At 40.1% G+C, this 13,694-nt stretch overlaps 1 protein-coding gene across 1 annotated transcript in view; it reads left to right on the top strand.

The window, feature by feature from the left end:
* CNTNAP2 (contactin associated protein 2) overlaps nt 1-13,694 on the top strand; it is a 1,481,544-nt gene that overhangs the window by 482,272 nt on the left and 985,578 nt on the right. Inside the window, exon 11 of the mRNA XM_060107754.1 lies at nt 1,064-1,213. Within this exon, the coding sequence (XP_059963737.1) occupies nt 1,064-1,213 (150 nt within the window). The remainder of the gene's footprint in view (nt 1-1,063; nt 1,214-13,694) is intronic.

Below are 13,694 nucleotides of genomic sequence, written 5' to 3' on the forward strand. Positions count from 1 at the left end.
AGGGACAAAGGAGGGTCAGAGTATCCGTACTGCACTTGCTGTTTCTTAAGTAACTTTAATTCAAAATAATCAGTATGCTGAAATGGCATATGTTGGGGTGGCATATTCTTCTCCCCTTCACTGCACATACTCACACATTTATTCTTTAGTCCTTCATTTCTATTAGCTATACTTGCCAGATGTGGCTATTGAGAGACAATGACAGTACAAAAAATAGTTTTTAAAAACAGAGGGGCTTCCCTGGTGGCGCAGTGGTTGAGAGTCCGCCTGCCGATGCAGGGGACACGGGTTCGTGCCCCGGTCCGGGAGGATCCCACATGCCGCGGAGCGGCTGGGCCCATGAGCCATGGCCGCTGAGCCTGCGCGTCCGGAGCCTGTGCTCCGCAACGGGAGAGGCCACAACAGTGAGAAGCCCGCGTACCGCAAAAAAAAAAAAAAAAAAAAACCAGAGAGTGACATTAGATAAAATTACAGGGCTTCCCTGGTGGTGCAGTGGTTGAGAGTCCGCCTGCTGATGCAGGGGACACGGGTTCGTGCCCTGGTCTGGGAGGATCCCACATGCCGTGGACCGGCTGCGCCCGTGAGCCATGGCCGCTGGGCCTGCACGTCTGGAGCCTGTGCTCCACAGGGGGAGAGGCCACAACGGTGAGAGGCCCACATACCGCAAAAAACAAAAACAAAAACAAACAAACACAAAAAATTACAAATCCTTTTTCTCATCTGAGAGTGAAGTCTAGTAAAGCTAACTAGAAAATAAGTTATTAAATTAAAATAGCTCATCATCATCTCCCAAACAACTTAATTCACTCCATTTTCTCATGTACCCCGATGGCACATTATGTCCCTACTTGATTGGGTTATGTTATGCCGTATTTGGTCTGGCGGAGGATAGAACTACTTAGAATATTAAAGAAGATGAGATATTAATTGTAGCCACACTGAATTCTCCTAGATGAAAATATATTAATTTTTACTTACAAAGCTCTTGACTGTCGTTATTAAAAATTATTTTAAACTGAATCATCTTAAGAAAAGAAATGGCCTTTTCTCTTGTATCTAACAGGTTCTGGGTTGAATGACGGCCAGTGGCATGAAGTCCGTTTCCTAGCTAAGGAGAATTTTGTTATTCTCACTATCGATGGAGATGAAGCCTCAGCAGTTCGAACTAACAGTCCTCTTCAAGTTAAAACTGGCGAGAAGTACTTTTTTGGAGGTAAGGCTACCATTTTTTTAATTGGTTAACTAATACATTGCTAAAAATGGAGTTTCAATAAAGTTTGATTATGAAGTATTTATATTGATTCAGTGGACTCAGTAGATCTCAGAGAGGAAAAAAGCAAACAAACTCTGTAACCTCATTGAACTAAAAGGAGCATCAAATTTATTGTTTCTTCATGATAAAGTGTTAATATGATGTCACCATATTCTTCTAGTCCAATTCAAGTATTCTAAGTATAAAGCATGAGATTCTGAATCCATTCATTCTCATAATACTATTCTCAAGAATCATGTCCTTGGATTATACATTGGTCATCTCTTGCTGTGTAACTAATTACCCCAAACCTTAGTGGCTTAAAAGAACAAACATGTATTATCTCACAGTTTCTCTAGACCAGGAATTCAGAAATGACTTAGCTGGGTGATTCTGACCACCTGAGTCTGTCATGGGGTTATACCCAAGCTGTTGGCCATGGCTACGTTATTTGAAGCCTTAATTGCGCTAGAGAGTTTGCTTCCAAGACGGTGCACTCACTTGGTTGATCGTTTGTGCTGGCTATTGGCTGGGGTGCCTCGGTTCTCCTCTATGCAGCTCTGATCCTTTGGGGCCTCTCTTCTTCTAGTGGTCTCCTCTATAGATGATGGGGCTGTGTGTGTGTGTGTGTGTGTGTGTGTGTGTGTGTGTGTGAGTGTGTGGAGAGAGAGAGAGAGAGAGAGAGGGGTGGAGAGAAGTGGAGAGGTAGGGAGGGAGAAGGGGAGGGGAGGGAAAAGCCAGTAAGTGGGAGAGAAAATTTACAAGATAGAAGCCATAAAGGTTTTGTTCTTGTTGTTTGTTTTTAATAATCCAATCTTCTGTTATGTACAACTGGAAGTCACATCCCATCACTTCTGTTATATACAACTTATTAGAAACAAGTCACTAAATCCAGCCCACACTTAAAGCAAGGGGATTACACAAGAAATCAGGGGTTATTGGGGCCTTCTGAGAGGCTGCCTAACACAGGTTGCCTTACATGAAGCCACCTTATCACAAATATCTTGATTCTTAAGTAATAAAAAGATTAGTGGAATGGAAGATTCTTTTAATGATAAATTCTACTTCTATATGTGAAAGAGTGTTGGAACACACACCTGGCATGTTTTCTAATTTGAGAAATGCATCCTGCCAGAAAATGTTTTTCTTCATTAATGAAACATAGGGATATCTTTTATTAAAATGCTAGGTGTGTTGCTTAGATCAATAATAATCTTTCATTAGTTTATTCCCTTTCTCATTCTAATCACCCAATGTGAAATCTAAAAAAATACATTGTATCCTTAGAAAAGGCTTTGGTTTAAGCTTTAAAAAGTATGTGTACATATACTTGTGTACAAATATGCCTATTAATATTCCTATATCTATTTATTTGTATATGTAAATATATGTTTATATATCACTATTTGTATATATTTCTCTAATTATTAGAATAAGCCTACTTGACAACAGACATCTTGTATGTCTTGTTTCCTGCTTTATCCCCCAAGGTCCTAGAAAAATTCCTGAATATAGTAGATGACCAATAAATATTTGTAAATGAATTAATAAATTCTGAAAAATAAGCAAGGCAAGCCTTTTATTCCTAAATTTCTAAAAGAAGAAATAGAAGCCCTAAGAGCTGTACTGACTTGCTGCTGAGTCTATAGCCAGCCCCTGAATTCAAAACCTCCGACTGCTGTATGAGGGTGTTTCTCCCCTCTGCATCATGATATGATGAGTGACAGCTCAGAGACAGAAGTCCTGAACTAGACCTCTGCTTCTTTAATCTTCCATGGTCTTTGTTGGGAGTTAAAGCTACATGCTTTTTAAAAGTCTCTCAATAAATATTTGATGAGTGGGTGAAGTCAGACAAGATGTCTTCAGAGTGAATAAACTGGCCTTATTGATGTGAGAAAAAGCAGCCCAGTAGCTAAACTGGTTTTTCTCCCAAAACATATTTAATAAGATGGACTTTTGGCCAACAGTTTTCATTGCTGTCAGAAAATGGATGGCAGTACTCAGTTGGAAAGCTATTGATAATCCCTACTTATCCAAATGGCAGTGGAATATCTTTGGCCATGAATGAGCTTGCTGAATGCTTAAGGCAAGTGTTGATCTATTTCCATCTAGATGGGTAGGCAAAAAGCTATAACCACAAATTTATGGCATAGAGTTTATAAGATATGAGGGCTTTATAGTGTGCTATTACTATTACTTTACAGATGTGGGTTTTCAAACCCTGCGGTCAGGGTCATATTTCCTCCCTCTTGGGTCTTTAGTCTGCCATTGGGAAATGCTGTCAGAAAATGATCATGATGCTTCTTTGGTTATATCTTCATTGGCTGGATCCTCAGAGTATATGAGAATCACTAGGGGAACTTGTTACAATTCAGATTCTCAGGCCCCACTCATAAAACTTTAGAATGCAGGATGTTGAGAAATAGAAGAATTCTAAACTTCAGGGGATTCTGAAACAAATGATCTGAGGAACAGAATTGTAGATCTGACTTAGCCAACTTGCATGCATATCTATTATATTCTTTTTAAAAAACACTGTTAGCCACTGACAAGTGAGATAAGTAAGAAACAGCTATTCTCATACAGCTCTGCCACCATGGAGCAGTGAATGGAAGCCCCAGACAGGGTCTGGGGCACATATAGACATTTATTTAATGAACATTTATTAGCAAGCTGGAACAACACTGTTAATACAAACTCCTCTGTCCGCTCAATGAAGTCCTAGCTCTCTGACTTGCCTTACCTTGAAGAAACTGTTTTCTTCAGGCAGCTGTAGCAGTATTTCAGAGGCAGGATTCAGGTATAACCAGAGCCAGTGCCAGGCAACAGAAAGCCTCCTAAGCTAATAGCTGGCACAGGTTCACTGATCCAGAATCCAGAACCGTCTCCACGGCTTCAGGTCACAGACCTCACTGGAGTCTTATACCATTTTCACACAGGCTGTGAGTGTTTCTAAAAGATGTTTCGCCAAACTACATAACCTTAATATATTTAATTTCACCACTGAGATCTCTTTTCTAACATTTATCTACCATTTATGCTAATTAAGAGACTGCTATTTTTACCAAAGAAAACCCAACTTGACATTTAGAAAGTTGATGAGAGGAATAGATAGCAGAAATCCTGGAGTAGTTGTGTCTGGAGTGGCTGCAGCGTTTCTGAGAGCATGCTCACGACTACCTCTGGCACGTGGCTGCCTGATTAGAATGATAGCCGTCTCTGGACTGTAACTTAAAACACACACACACAACTTCATACTGTCTGCTAAAAATTTAAAGTAAGTTGTAGATGTTATAATGATGACATCTTAAGAAATATTAGTATAGTGGAAAGGAGGATTGACTTTGTTCTAAAATAAGAACTTTGAATCATACACACCGAATTTCGGACGGTGGCTTTTCTTAGTTGATAGATCATTTTAATAATTTATCTTTCTTTATCTATTAAAAAGCAATAGGATCTGTTCTGTGAACATTACACAGCATCACCTGTTAACCCCAGGGTCTGACCCCAGGGTTTCATGCTAAATGCTGATTGCCTTTCCATTTCATCTGGGGTCTTTTCTTAAACTCCCTTTGAGACAGCCCCTTCCAAGGAAAATTTCAGATTTCAGGTCATGTGCTCATCTGAGGCCTCTCACCAACTGTTCAGCTACTCAAAGTATTTCTTCCTCCTTAGTCAGTAAAAATCAAATTGTTTTCCTGCTGGGTGAAAGCCTTACGTAAAGGCATTCTGCCCTTAACCATGTCCACAGTTTGCTTCTTTTGAAGTAAGTCCTGGCCACACAGCTGCTTTTGCCACCACAGGCACGGCTGTGCCCGCCAGCGTGGAGCCTGCTCTCTCCCCGCCTGCGCCCTGCTCATGCCAGGAAAGCTCTTAGTTCTCCTCTGTAACACTCTCAATCAGACATTTACGCTCTAAGAATTATCTTGCCTTGTTTTTTCTTGGGAATAAACAGAAAAAGAAAGATGATTCATTTGGGAATGTGTCCTCAAGAAAAGTTATTTTAGCTGCTTTACCTTATTCCTCTATCTCCCAACTTGAATTCCTTTTGATAACACTTCATTAATTTTAATAATCAAAAGAATTCTAAAGAAAATAATTCAATTCATTATTGACTGCTTACCGGGGAATTGGCTTTCTGATTTCTGATACAGGCCAGGGCCCATGATCATGAGACGGTAGAAAGATTTTTAAACTTAAAAATTTCTTTAGGTTTGGTATTTTGATTATTTGTTTTAATTTAAAAGGAAAAGGAGCTGTGGACTGAAAAGGAGGGGTAAGAGAGATCCAGTCTTGTTGGAAGCGGAGTTCTAAGGAACACATTGGGGGTGTCAGCTCCCAAGAAAGTGCCAGATTAGGTGGAGGTGACCAGAGAGATGGGGGGCGTTGGGAACTGGCCAGAGTCTGATAGGAACGGAATTAATAAAGTTTAATAAAAGGGCACATCCCTTCCCAGTTACAAATCTAGGCTCACCGGTATATAGCCTTTTACTCCTCATTGAAATAGAGCATGAATTTTAAATAGTTATTAGATTGATATGTAAATATGTTACTGACCAGGGTTTTTGGACTCCTTAATCAATAGAAATTGATCAGAGACCAGACAAGAAATTCAAACAAGGCTTTACTGGGGCCCCTGCTGCAACAGTGGGGGAGCGAGAACAAAAAACAGGTTCCCTTGCTTGCTCCCGAGGTGGGGCGAGCTGGTTCCTCATATGGGGTGAGGGGAGGGGTGTGTCCAGGGGTCGGGCTGGAGGTGTGGCTTAGGTGGTCTGCCCACCCCTTAGGTGGTGGTGAGTGCGGGGCAGGGTGGGGGGCATGGGCAGTGCCCTGCTTTTGCTCCCGACCCCCTGCCTTTGCTGCTGGCTCTGCACAAGTGGCAGTTGGGGTTTTATTGTGATCTTTTCTGTATTTTGTTGTTGATAACTTGCCCCAGTTGCACATGCACACAATTATTTTTAGTTCCTTATATTTTCTTTGTGTTTTGTTGCTCAAGAAGACCTTTGTCCAGGTGCAAGTACTGCAGCAAAGTGTCCCAGGTCCCAGGTCCTAGCCTGTCTCAAATATGTATCTGTGTAAAGTAGTTCTCATTGAAGCAGTTAGAGACTTGTTACCAGTGCTGGTGCTCCCTGGCTGTTTAAGGGAAAATGCCACCAGCTGTGAGTGCCTAAATCTTTCCTTAGTGATCTAAAACACACCACAACTTAGTCATGAAAGGTCTCCCAGATAGTTTCTCAGGAATACCTGGGTTGACCCGTCTGTCACCAGAATATGTGCAGGGCCTTGCAGCACTCTGTTTATGGTCCAGTCTTCCTTCCTCTGAAGGGCCAACTGGCCTGTTGTTGCACCTACTGAAAGTCTGTTGTTTGGAGATTTGTTTTCTAGCTCCTTTTTGTTGCTTTCCACAAGAAATGGAGTGATAAATGTTTTATCAAATGATATGGTACATCAGATGATTGTCTTCTCAGTGGTCTGAAAAGTGAATCTTAAACAAACTTCTTTGTATTAGGTTTCCAGGGCTGCTGCAACAAACTACAAACTGGGTGGCTTAAAACAACAGAAATTTATTCCCTCACAGTTCTGGAGGCTAGAAGTCTGAAACCAAGGTTCAGCAGGGCCCAAGGTTCACTAGGGCCCTGATCCCTCTAAAGTCTACAAAGAAGAGTATTTTCTGGATTCTCCTACCTTCTGATGGTTGCAAGCAATCCTTGGTTTTCCTTGGCTTGTGGAAACATTGCTCCAATTTCTGCCTCCATCTTCAAAATGAATTCTTCCCTCTGTTTCTCTGTGTCCAAATTTCCCTTTCCTTTTAAGGACACCAGTCATCAGATTAGGGATCCATTAGGTGATCAGATTATCACCTCATTTAACTTGATTACATCTGCAAGGACCCTATTTCCAAATAAGGCCACATTTACAGATTCTAGGGGTTAGGACTTCAACATATCTTTTTGGAAGGTACAAGTCAGCCCGTAATAAGATATAAGTGATTTGCTTCATAGCTCCCTTTAATTAAAGTTATCATACTTCTTAAGGGAGATTCATATTTCTGGATTAATATTATCCATTTTCAAAGATGAATTTTATAAGAGTTCAAAGTCAAACAAATTTTAGGCAATGTGGATAACTAAAAGGTAGAGACATTCAAACAATCAAACAGCAACAACAAAAATTAAACTACTGTGCACACTGGATAAAAACAGCACTGCTGGCCAAATTTCTGAACATTACTTTCTGACTTCTAAATAGGACTGAGTATAGAATTTTAAGGAAATCAATAAAAAATATTTTTGAGAAAATTCCATGACCACACTTGGTTATGGTGAGAAATCATCTCTGATATGTTAGAAAGCTTTGTGTAAACAAAACAATACAAAAGTACAAATGAGTAAAGGAATCATTGGTTTTTTTTTTTTTTAATTTTATTTATTTTCGGCTGCACTGGGTCTCCATTGAGATTCTCGGGCTTCTCATTGCAGTGGCTTCTCTTGCTGTGGTACGCGGGCTTCAGTAGTTGTGGCACACGAGCTCAGTAGTTGTGGCTCACAGGCTGAGTAGTTGTGGCCCACGGGCTTAGCTGCTCCGCAGCATGTGGGATCTTCCCAGACCAGGGCTCGAACCCGTGTCCCCTGCATTGGAAGGCGGATTCTTAACCACTGCGCCACCAGAGAAGCCCAGGAATCATTGTTTTGAAAATGTATCCCATGTGTAAGAAACTAACAATTGGAGTGAGAAAAAAAAGCATGCAGCTTAGACTTTGTATCAGTCAGGATTCATATATGTGTGTGTGTGTGTGTGTGTGTGTACACACACACACACACACACACACACACACACACAGGGTTATGGAGCCCAGAAGTCCCACAATCTGCTGTCTGCAAGCTAGAGAACCAGGAAGACAGTGGTGCAATTCAGTTAGAGTCCAAAGGCCTGAGACCCAGGGGAGCCAGTGGTTTAACTCCTAGTCTCAAAGGCTCCTCTTATAAGTCCCAAAGTCCAAAGGCTGAAAATCTGGGAGCTCCAGTGTCCAAGGGCAGGAGAAGATAGACATCCCAGATCAAAAAGAGAGATGGGGGCCTCCCTGGTGGCGCAAGTGGTTAAGAGTCCGCCTGCCGATGCAGGGGATACGGGTTCGTGCCCCGGTCTGGGAGGATCCCATATGCCGCGGAGCGGCTGGGCCCGTGAGCCATGGCCGCTGGGCCTGCGCATCCGGAGCCTGTGCTCCACAACGGGAGAGGCCACAACAGTGAGAGGCCCACACACCGCAAAAAGAAAAAAAAAAATAAAAAAAATAAAAAAAATAAAAAAATAAAAAAAGAGAGATGGAATTTGCCCTTCCTCTGCCTTTTTGTTCTGTTGGGCCCTCAACAGATTCGATGATGCCCACCCATTTTGATGAGAGCCATCTTCTTTACTTAGTCTACTGATTCCAGTGCTAATCTCTTTCGGAGACACCCTCACAGACCCACCCAGAAATAATGTTTTACCAGTTATCTGAGCATCCTTTAGCCTGCTCAAGTTGACACATAAAATTAACTATCACAGACTTGGAGTTAGCAAACTCTAGGGGCAGGATCATACATAAAGACAAGGTGGGGGGGAAGTCTATCCACATTGCTTAGCTGACCTGGAAATTTTCAGAAACAGGAATTTTGAATTTGACCTTGATTTGTAGTGTGGTGGGACCTATCACTACCAAAGAAATGAAAATAGTAAAGACTTTGGCTGTAGATAATAATAATGCTGGAAATAAAACAATCACACACATACAAAAGAGTGCCATGAAAAGAAGATGAAATCTGGGAATTGTTCTCTTCCCTCAGTAGAGTTTAAGTGGCTTTTCTGAAATCACATTATGTTTAAGAATAAATTGTCATCCTAATGGCATGCTATACTGGTCTTGGAATTTTGCATAATGTGCATCTACTGAGTAGTAGAACATAGGCTCAGAGTCATAAAGATATAATGAAGTGTTCCCAGAGAGTTGTTCATATTAAAATAACCAGAAAAGTTCAGGAGAACATACTTGACACCAATGGCTATGTGTCCAGTCCCTTACTGACAGTAAGATCATTCCTACACTTAACATATAAATGCTGGGTACATGTTCTGTTTTGCACATTAAGTGTTCTCACAAGAAATGCCTTCAAAGAAAACAAATGTGATATTACTTTGGAAATTGAAATCCTTCAACTCTGTTATTAGATCAATGTTCAATTTTCTCTTAACTGGTTGAAATAATAGTAAATCTTTTAATCTTTTTGTGGGCCTATTTCTCTAAATGCTTGGTTACCTTTAGGACTTTCTTTTCAAACATGCATTTATCTTTCTATTACAGAACTGAGATCTGCATTTATTCATTCATATCCAAAGAGACTATGGAGCCCTTCATATAACTCAGGGGTTATGCTTGGTGCTGGTGATACACCGCAACCAAACAGGAAACAGGATCTATACCCTCATAGAATTTACAGTTTTTGCTCTCATCCCCCCATATGTCTCACCTTTATAAAGTTATCATTTTACATTGTTTGTATGATTCTCTTATTAATGTATACCTACTCTAAGCTCCATCTGGGGAAATGTCTGTTTTGCTCTTAAGACCTTTCAGCTGGTTGGATGAGGGCTACATTGTCAAGGCTTATCTCTTTTACTTAAAGTCAGTTGAATGTGGATGTTCACCACATCCACAAAACACCTTCACAGCAGCACCTAGATGAGTGTTGGATTGAATAACTGTGTATTAGAGCCTATCCAAGTTGACATGTAAAACTCACCATCACAGAGTACTTTTATATATCCTGGATTCTGGATTTGAAACATCAAATAAAAATTTAATCAGGTTGTCTGGTTTAATGTACAGATAAAGGAGTACCAGAAACTGCTTTTACAGTTTTCTAATTATGATATCCAAGCCTTCTACAGGCATGTTCTTCTATTTTGTTTAATTTTATGTTTCTAATGTTACCTCTCTTAATCCCTCTCTCTCTTTTCATTGCTTTTACTAAGATAAAATTTACATATGCTAAAATCCACCTATTTCAAGTGTATATTTCAAGTATATAAATCAGTGAGTTTAGTGAATTTATACAGTAGTGTAGCCATCACCACAGTCCAGCTTTTAGATCATTTCCCCGGTCCCCCAAATTTCCCTTCTGCCCCCTGCAGTCAATTCTCATTCCTGCCCTGTCCCAGGCAACCACTGGTCTGGTTTCTATTGTCCCTATAATGTTTTCTTTTTTTCCTAGACCCTTATTTTTTTTGTTTTGTTTTTTGACTCTTCTGTGGTTTACTCTCCTCCTTAGAGACTTTGCCCAAGTCTCACCTCCTCCAAGAGGACGACCAGGCCCTCTCCTTCCTGCTCTAGCACATCCTGACCCCCGCCCCGCCTCCAGCATCCCTGATCCCTTTTGTCCCACTCTACTTTCTTCCCTCCCCTACCACAGCACTTAATTACTTTCTAACATTCTACATCCTTCATTATGTGCTATATTGACTGCTTATTATTGGAATCTCCACTAGAATGTAAGCACTCATACGACAAGGATATTAGTTGTTTACATTTTCTGCTATATTAAGTGTTGGGGAAAAGTGCCTGATGCATAGTAGTTCTATATTTAGTAATTGACTAAATTAATCAGCAGTCCCTATGGTTACATTTAATGGTTACATGCAAAAGGGGCTAGAGGACTTCTCATCCCCACATAGGTGGCCAGCTTCTGCCACACTCTTCTCCCCCTAGAGAGCTTTAGGTAAGGGATACTGACTGTGCTGGCAGAGAACAGCCACTGGTATTCCATATTATCCTATTTGTCAGGAATAACTTCTCAGGGTCTTGACAATAACATGATTTTGCATTAGATCCGATGCACTCTTATGTAGGTTTACATACTATCTGTATGACTAATGAGGAGTAGGGCCAGGATTCAAATCATTTTATTTACTAAATATTTACTAAAACCTGGCATTATTATTCATGCTAGAGCATTGAACAAGTCAGAAAAAAATACTTGCTGTCATTCCAGTCGAGATAACAAATTGGTGAAATGACTATTTTTGGAGAAAATAAATCAGAGAAGGGGATAGGAAGGTCTGGGGGAAGGGGGATGTTGAAGATGACCATTTAAAACAGTTTGACAGATGAAGCCTCAGTGAGAAGATGGCACTTGAACAAAAAGCTCAAGGATTGAGCAAAAAGCTCAACGATGTGAGCAAACACATCAAGAAGAGACACGGAGAAGAGCATCTCTGGTAGAGAGAAAAGGAAGTACAAATAGTGCACAGGTGTGAGCACATGGAGGCCTTGAGGACAGGAGGCCACACAGCTTCAGGAATGCGAGGCTTCAGAGGCTGGATTGTGAAGGGTCTTTTACTCTGAGTGAGGTGGGTGGCCATTTGAAGTTTGAACCAGGTGAATGGCATAGTCTAATTTATATTTTAAAACGATGTCTAAGGCTGCTGCTCTGAGAAAAGACTATGGTCAGATGAGGGAGCAGTATAGTTACAATAGTGGAGACGATTGTAATAACCCAGATAAAGGAAGATAGACTAGTGGAGGAGTGGGAAATGGTCAATTCTGAATACATTTTTGGAAGTCAAGCCTACAGGACTTGCTGACAGGTGGGATATGGGCCGTAATACACAAAAAGGAGTCGAGGTGACAGCAGTCAGCCTGACAAAAAGCCTTGCGCTGACCCTCTACGCCACACTTTCTGTGTCTCCTTCTGCATTTTGAGGTCCGTCTGGCAGTGTTTCCCTAAAGACTACTTCTGACCTGTGCATCAGGAACTGCTGAAGGTATTGCTATCCATGGAGTAACCTGTCATTCCTCCTCCCAAATTAACAAGACCATGAACCAACCCCCTAACCCCCCAACACACACACACACACACACACACGCACCACACACACACACACACACACACACACACACGTTCACAGTTCCCTGCACCCTCTCTCTCCTTGATGGGTTCTGAATTAGTTCTCAAATCTTTCAAGTCTTGCCCAGATGCTCTTTTTGCTGCATCATACATGGGGTATAACAAGGGTCAAGATTCTACTGATTTAAAACCAGCTCTGGTAAACTAAAGTTCCAGTCAGTCGCTGATTTGGGGACTGCAGTGCCACTCAGAAATAGGCAAGTAGAGAACTTCGACTCAAAGATAAACAACTGCTATAAAATAAATGGTCTTTAAAAATATTAGTCTAGTGGATATACTTCCAACTTGAAAGCATGGACTAGTCATCATCTTTTCCTCTTGGTCTTTCTTCCACCCATGGCCCAACTATACTGAGGTTAGAAGGGATCAGGGGATAAATTATTTATTGCCTTTTAAAAACTAAAATGAAAGTTCACCATCATCTACATTTATATAGCGTTGAACATCACTTATTAATATTGAAATACTTGGATGCCCATTTTACTTTTATGTAATATACCTCCCTTTAAAATACTATGGCAAGAGTCAAGTTTTTCTGACCAACCGACTAACAATTTATTAAATAGCAAAACAAGAAATGAGGAAATCACATCTTAGAACCTTAGGGATTCCTGTAAGTTGTTAAAAATTATTTTGATTTGGATTGGCTAAATTTATATAATAATTGGAATTAAGTTTTCTTTTATTGTTTCCAAACCCATTCACTAATTTTTTATTTATATATTTTTCCTTTGTGCTTTTACTATTTCACCCTGGTTCATTGTTACATGTGATTGTTTTTCTCTTATTCAGCTTCAGAGAGTTAGTCTTTCCTTAACTGTAGTGAATTAACCTAGAAACTTTCTCAATTATTAATTTCTTAAAAAGAAATTGGTTGTTTAAAACAACCACTTGCCATAAAAATATTTAGATCGATATTTGCTATTCTAAGCATATTCGTTCCCCGCTTTAAAAAATACATTTTTAAGCCATTTCTTAACATTATGAGAACATTAACAAGAAGAGACACATTTCTTTTTCAATCCAATTCCCAAGGAACTTTTGGTTGTTTTACTTTGTTTTCCAACTACATGCATAAAAGAAAAGGGCACAGAGGAGGAAGGGAATTGCACAGTGAAATTGAATATATTAACCTCTTCAGAAACTCTTTCTCTGTTGGAGATAGGAAAGTATTCATTACATAGCGCCCAATTCCAAAGACCTTTTTATACCTCCTAGAAGTAAAATTTGATTAGAGCTATGATTTGAGCTAATTATCATTAGAATTATTGTGATATTCTACATGCCTTTGCTTTTTTCTGGCTCTTAAGACTGGCGTGCACTGGGAATATTCAGATTTAAGAGCAAATTATAAGTAGTTTTTCAAAGGAAAAAATCATGAAATTATAAAAACTCTTTGACTTATAGGAATTGTCTTAACCCTGTGGCTATTTATCACTGTTATTTTGTGGTTTTTTTCCTCCTTATATTAATTTTGTTATTTTAAAATCACTAGATTA

The sequence above is a fragment of the Mesoplodon densirostris genome, chromosome 9 (assembly GCF_025265405.1).
Source record: "Mesoplodon densirostris isolate mMesDen1 chromosome 9, mMesDen1 primary haplotype, whole genome shotgun sequence".
Lineage (NCBI taxonomy): Eukaryota > Metazoa > Chordata > Mammalia > Artiodactyla > Ziphiidae > Mesoplodon > Mesoplodon densirostris.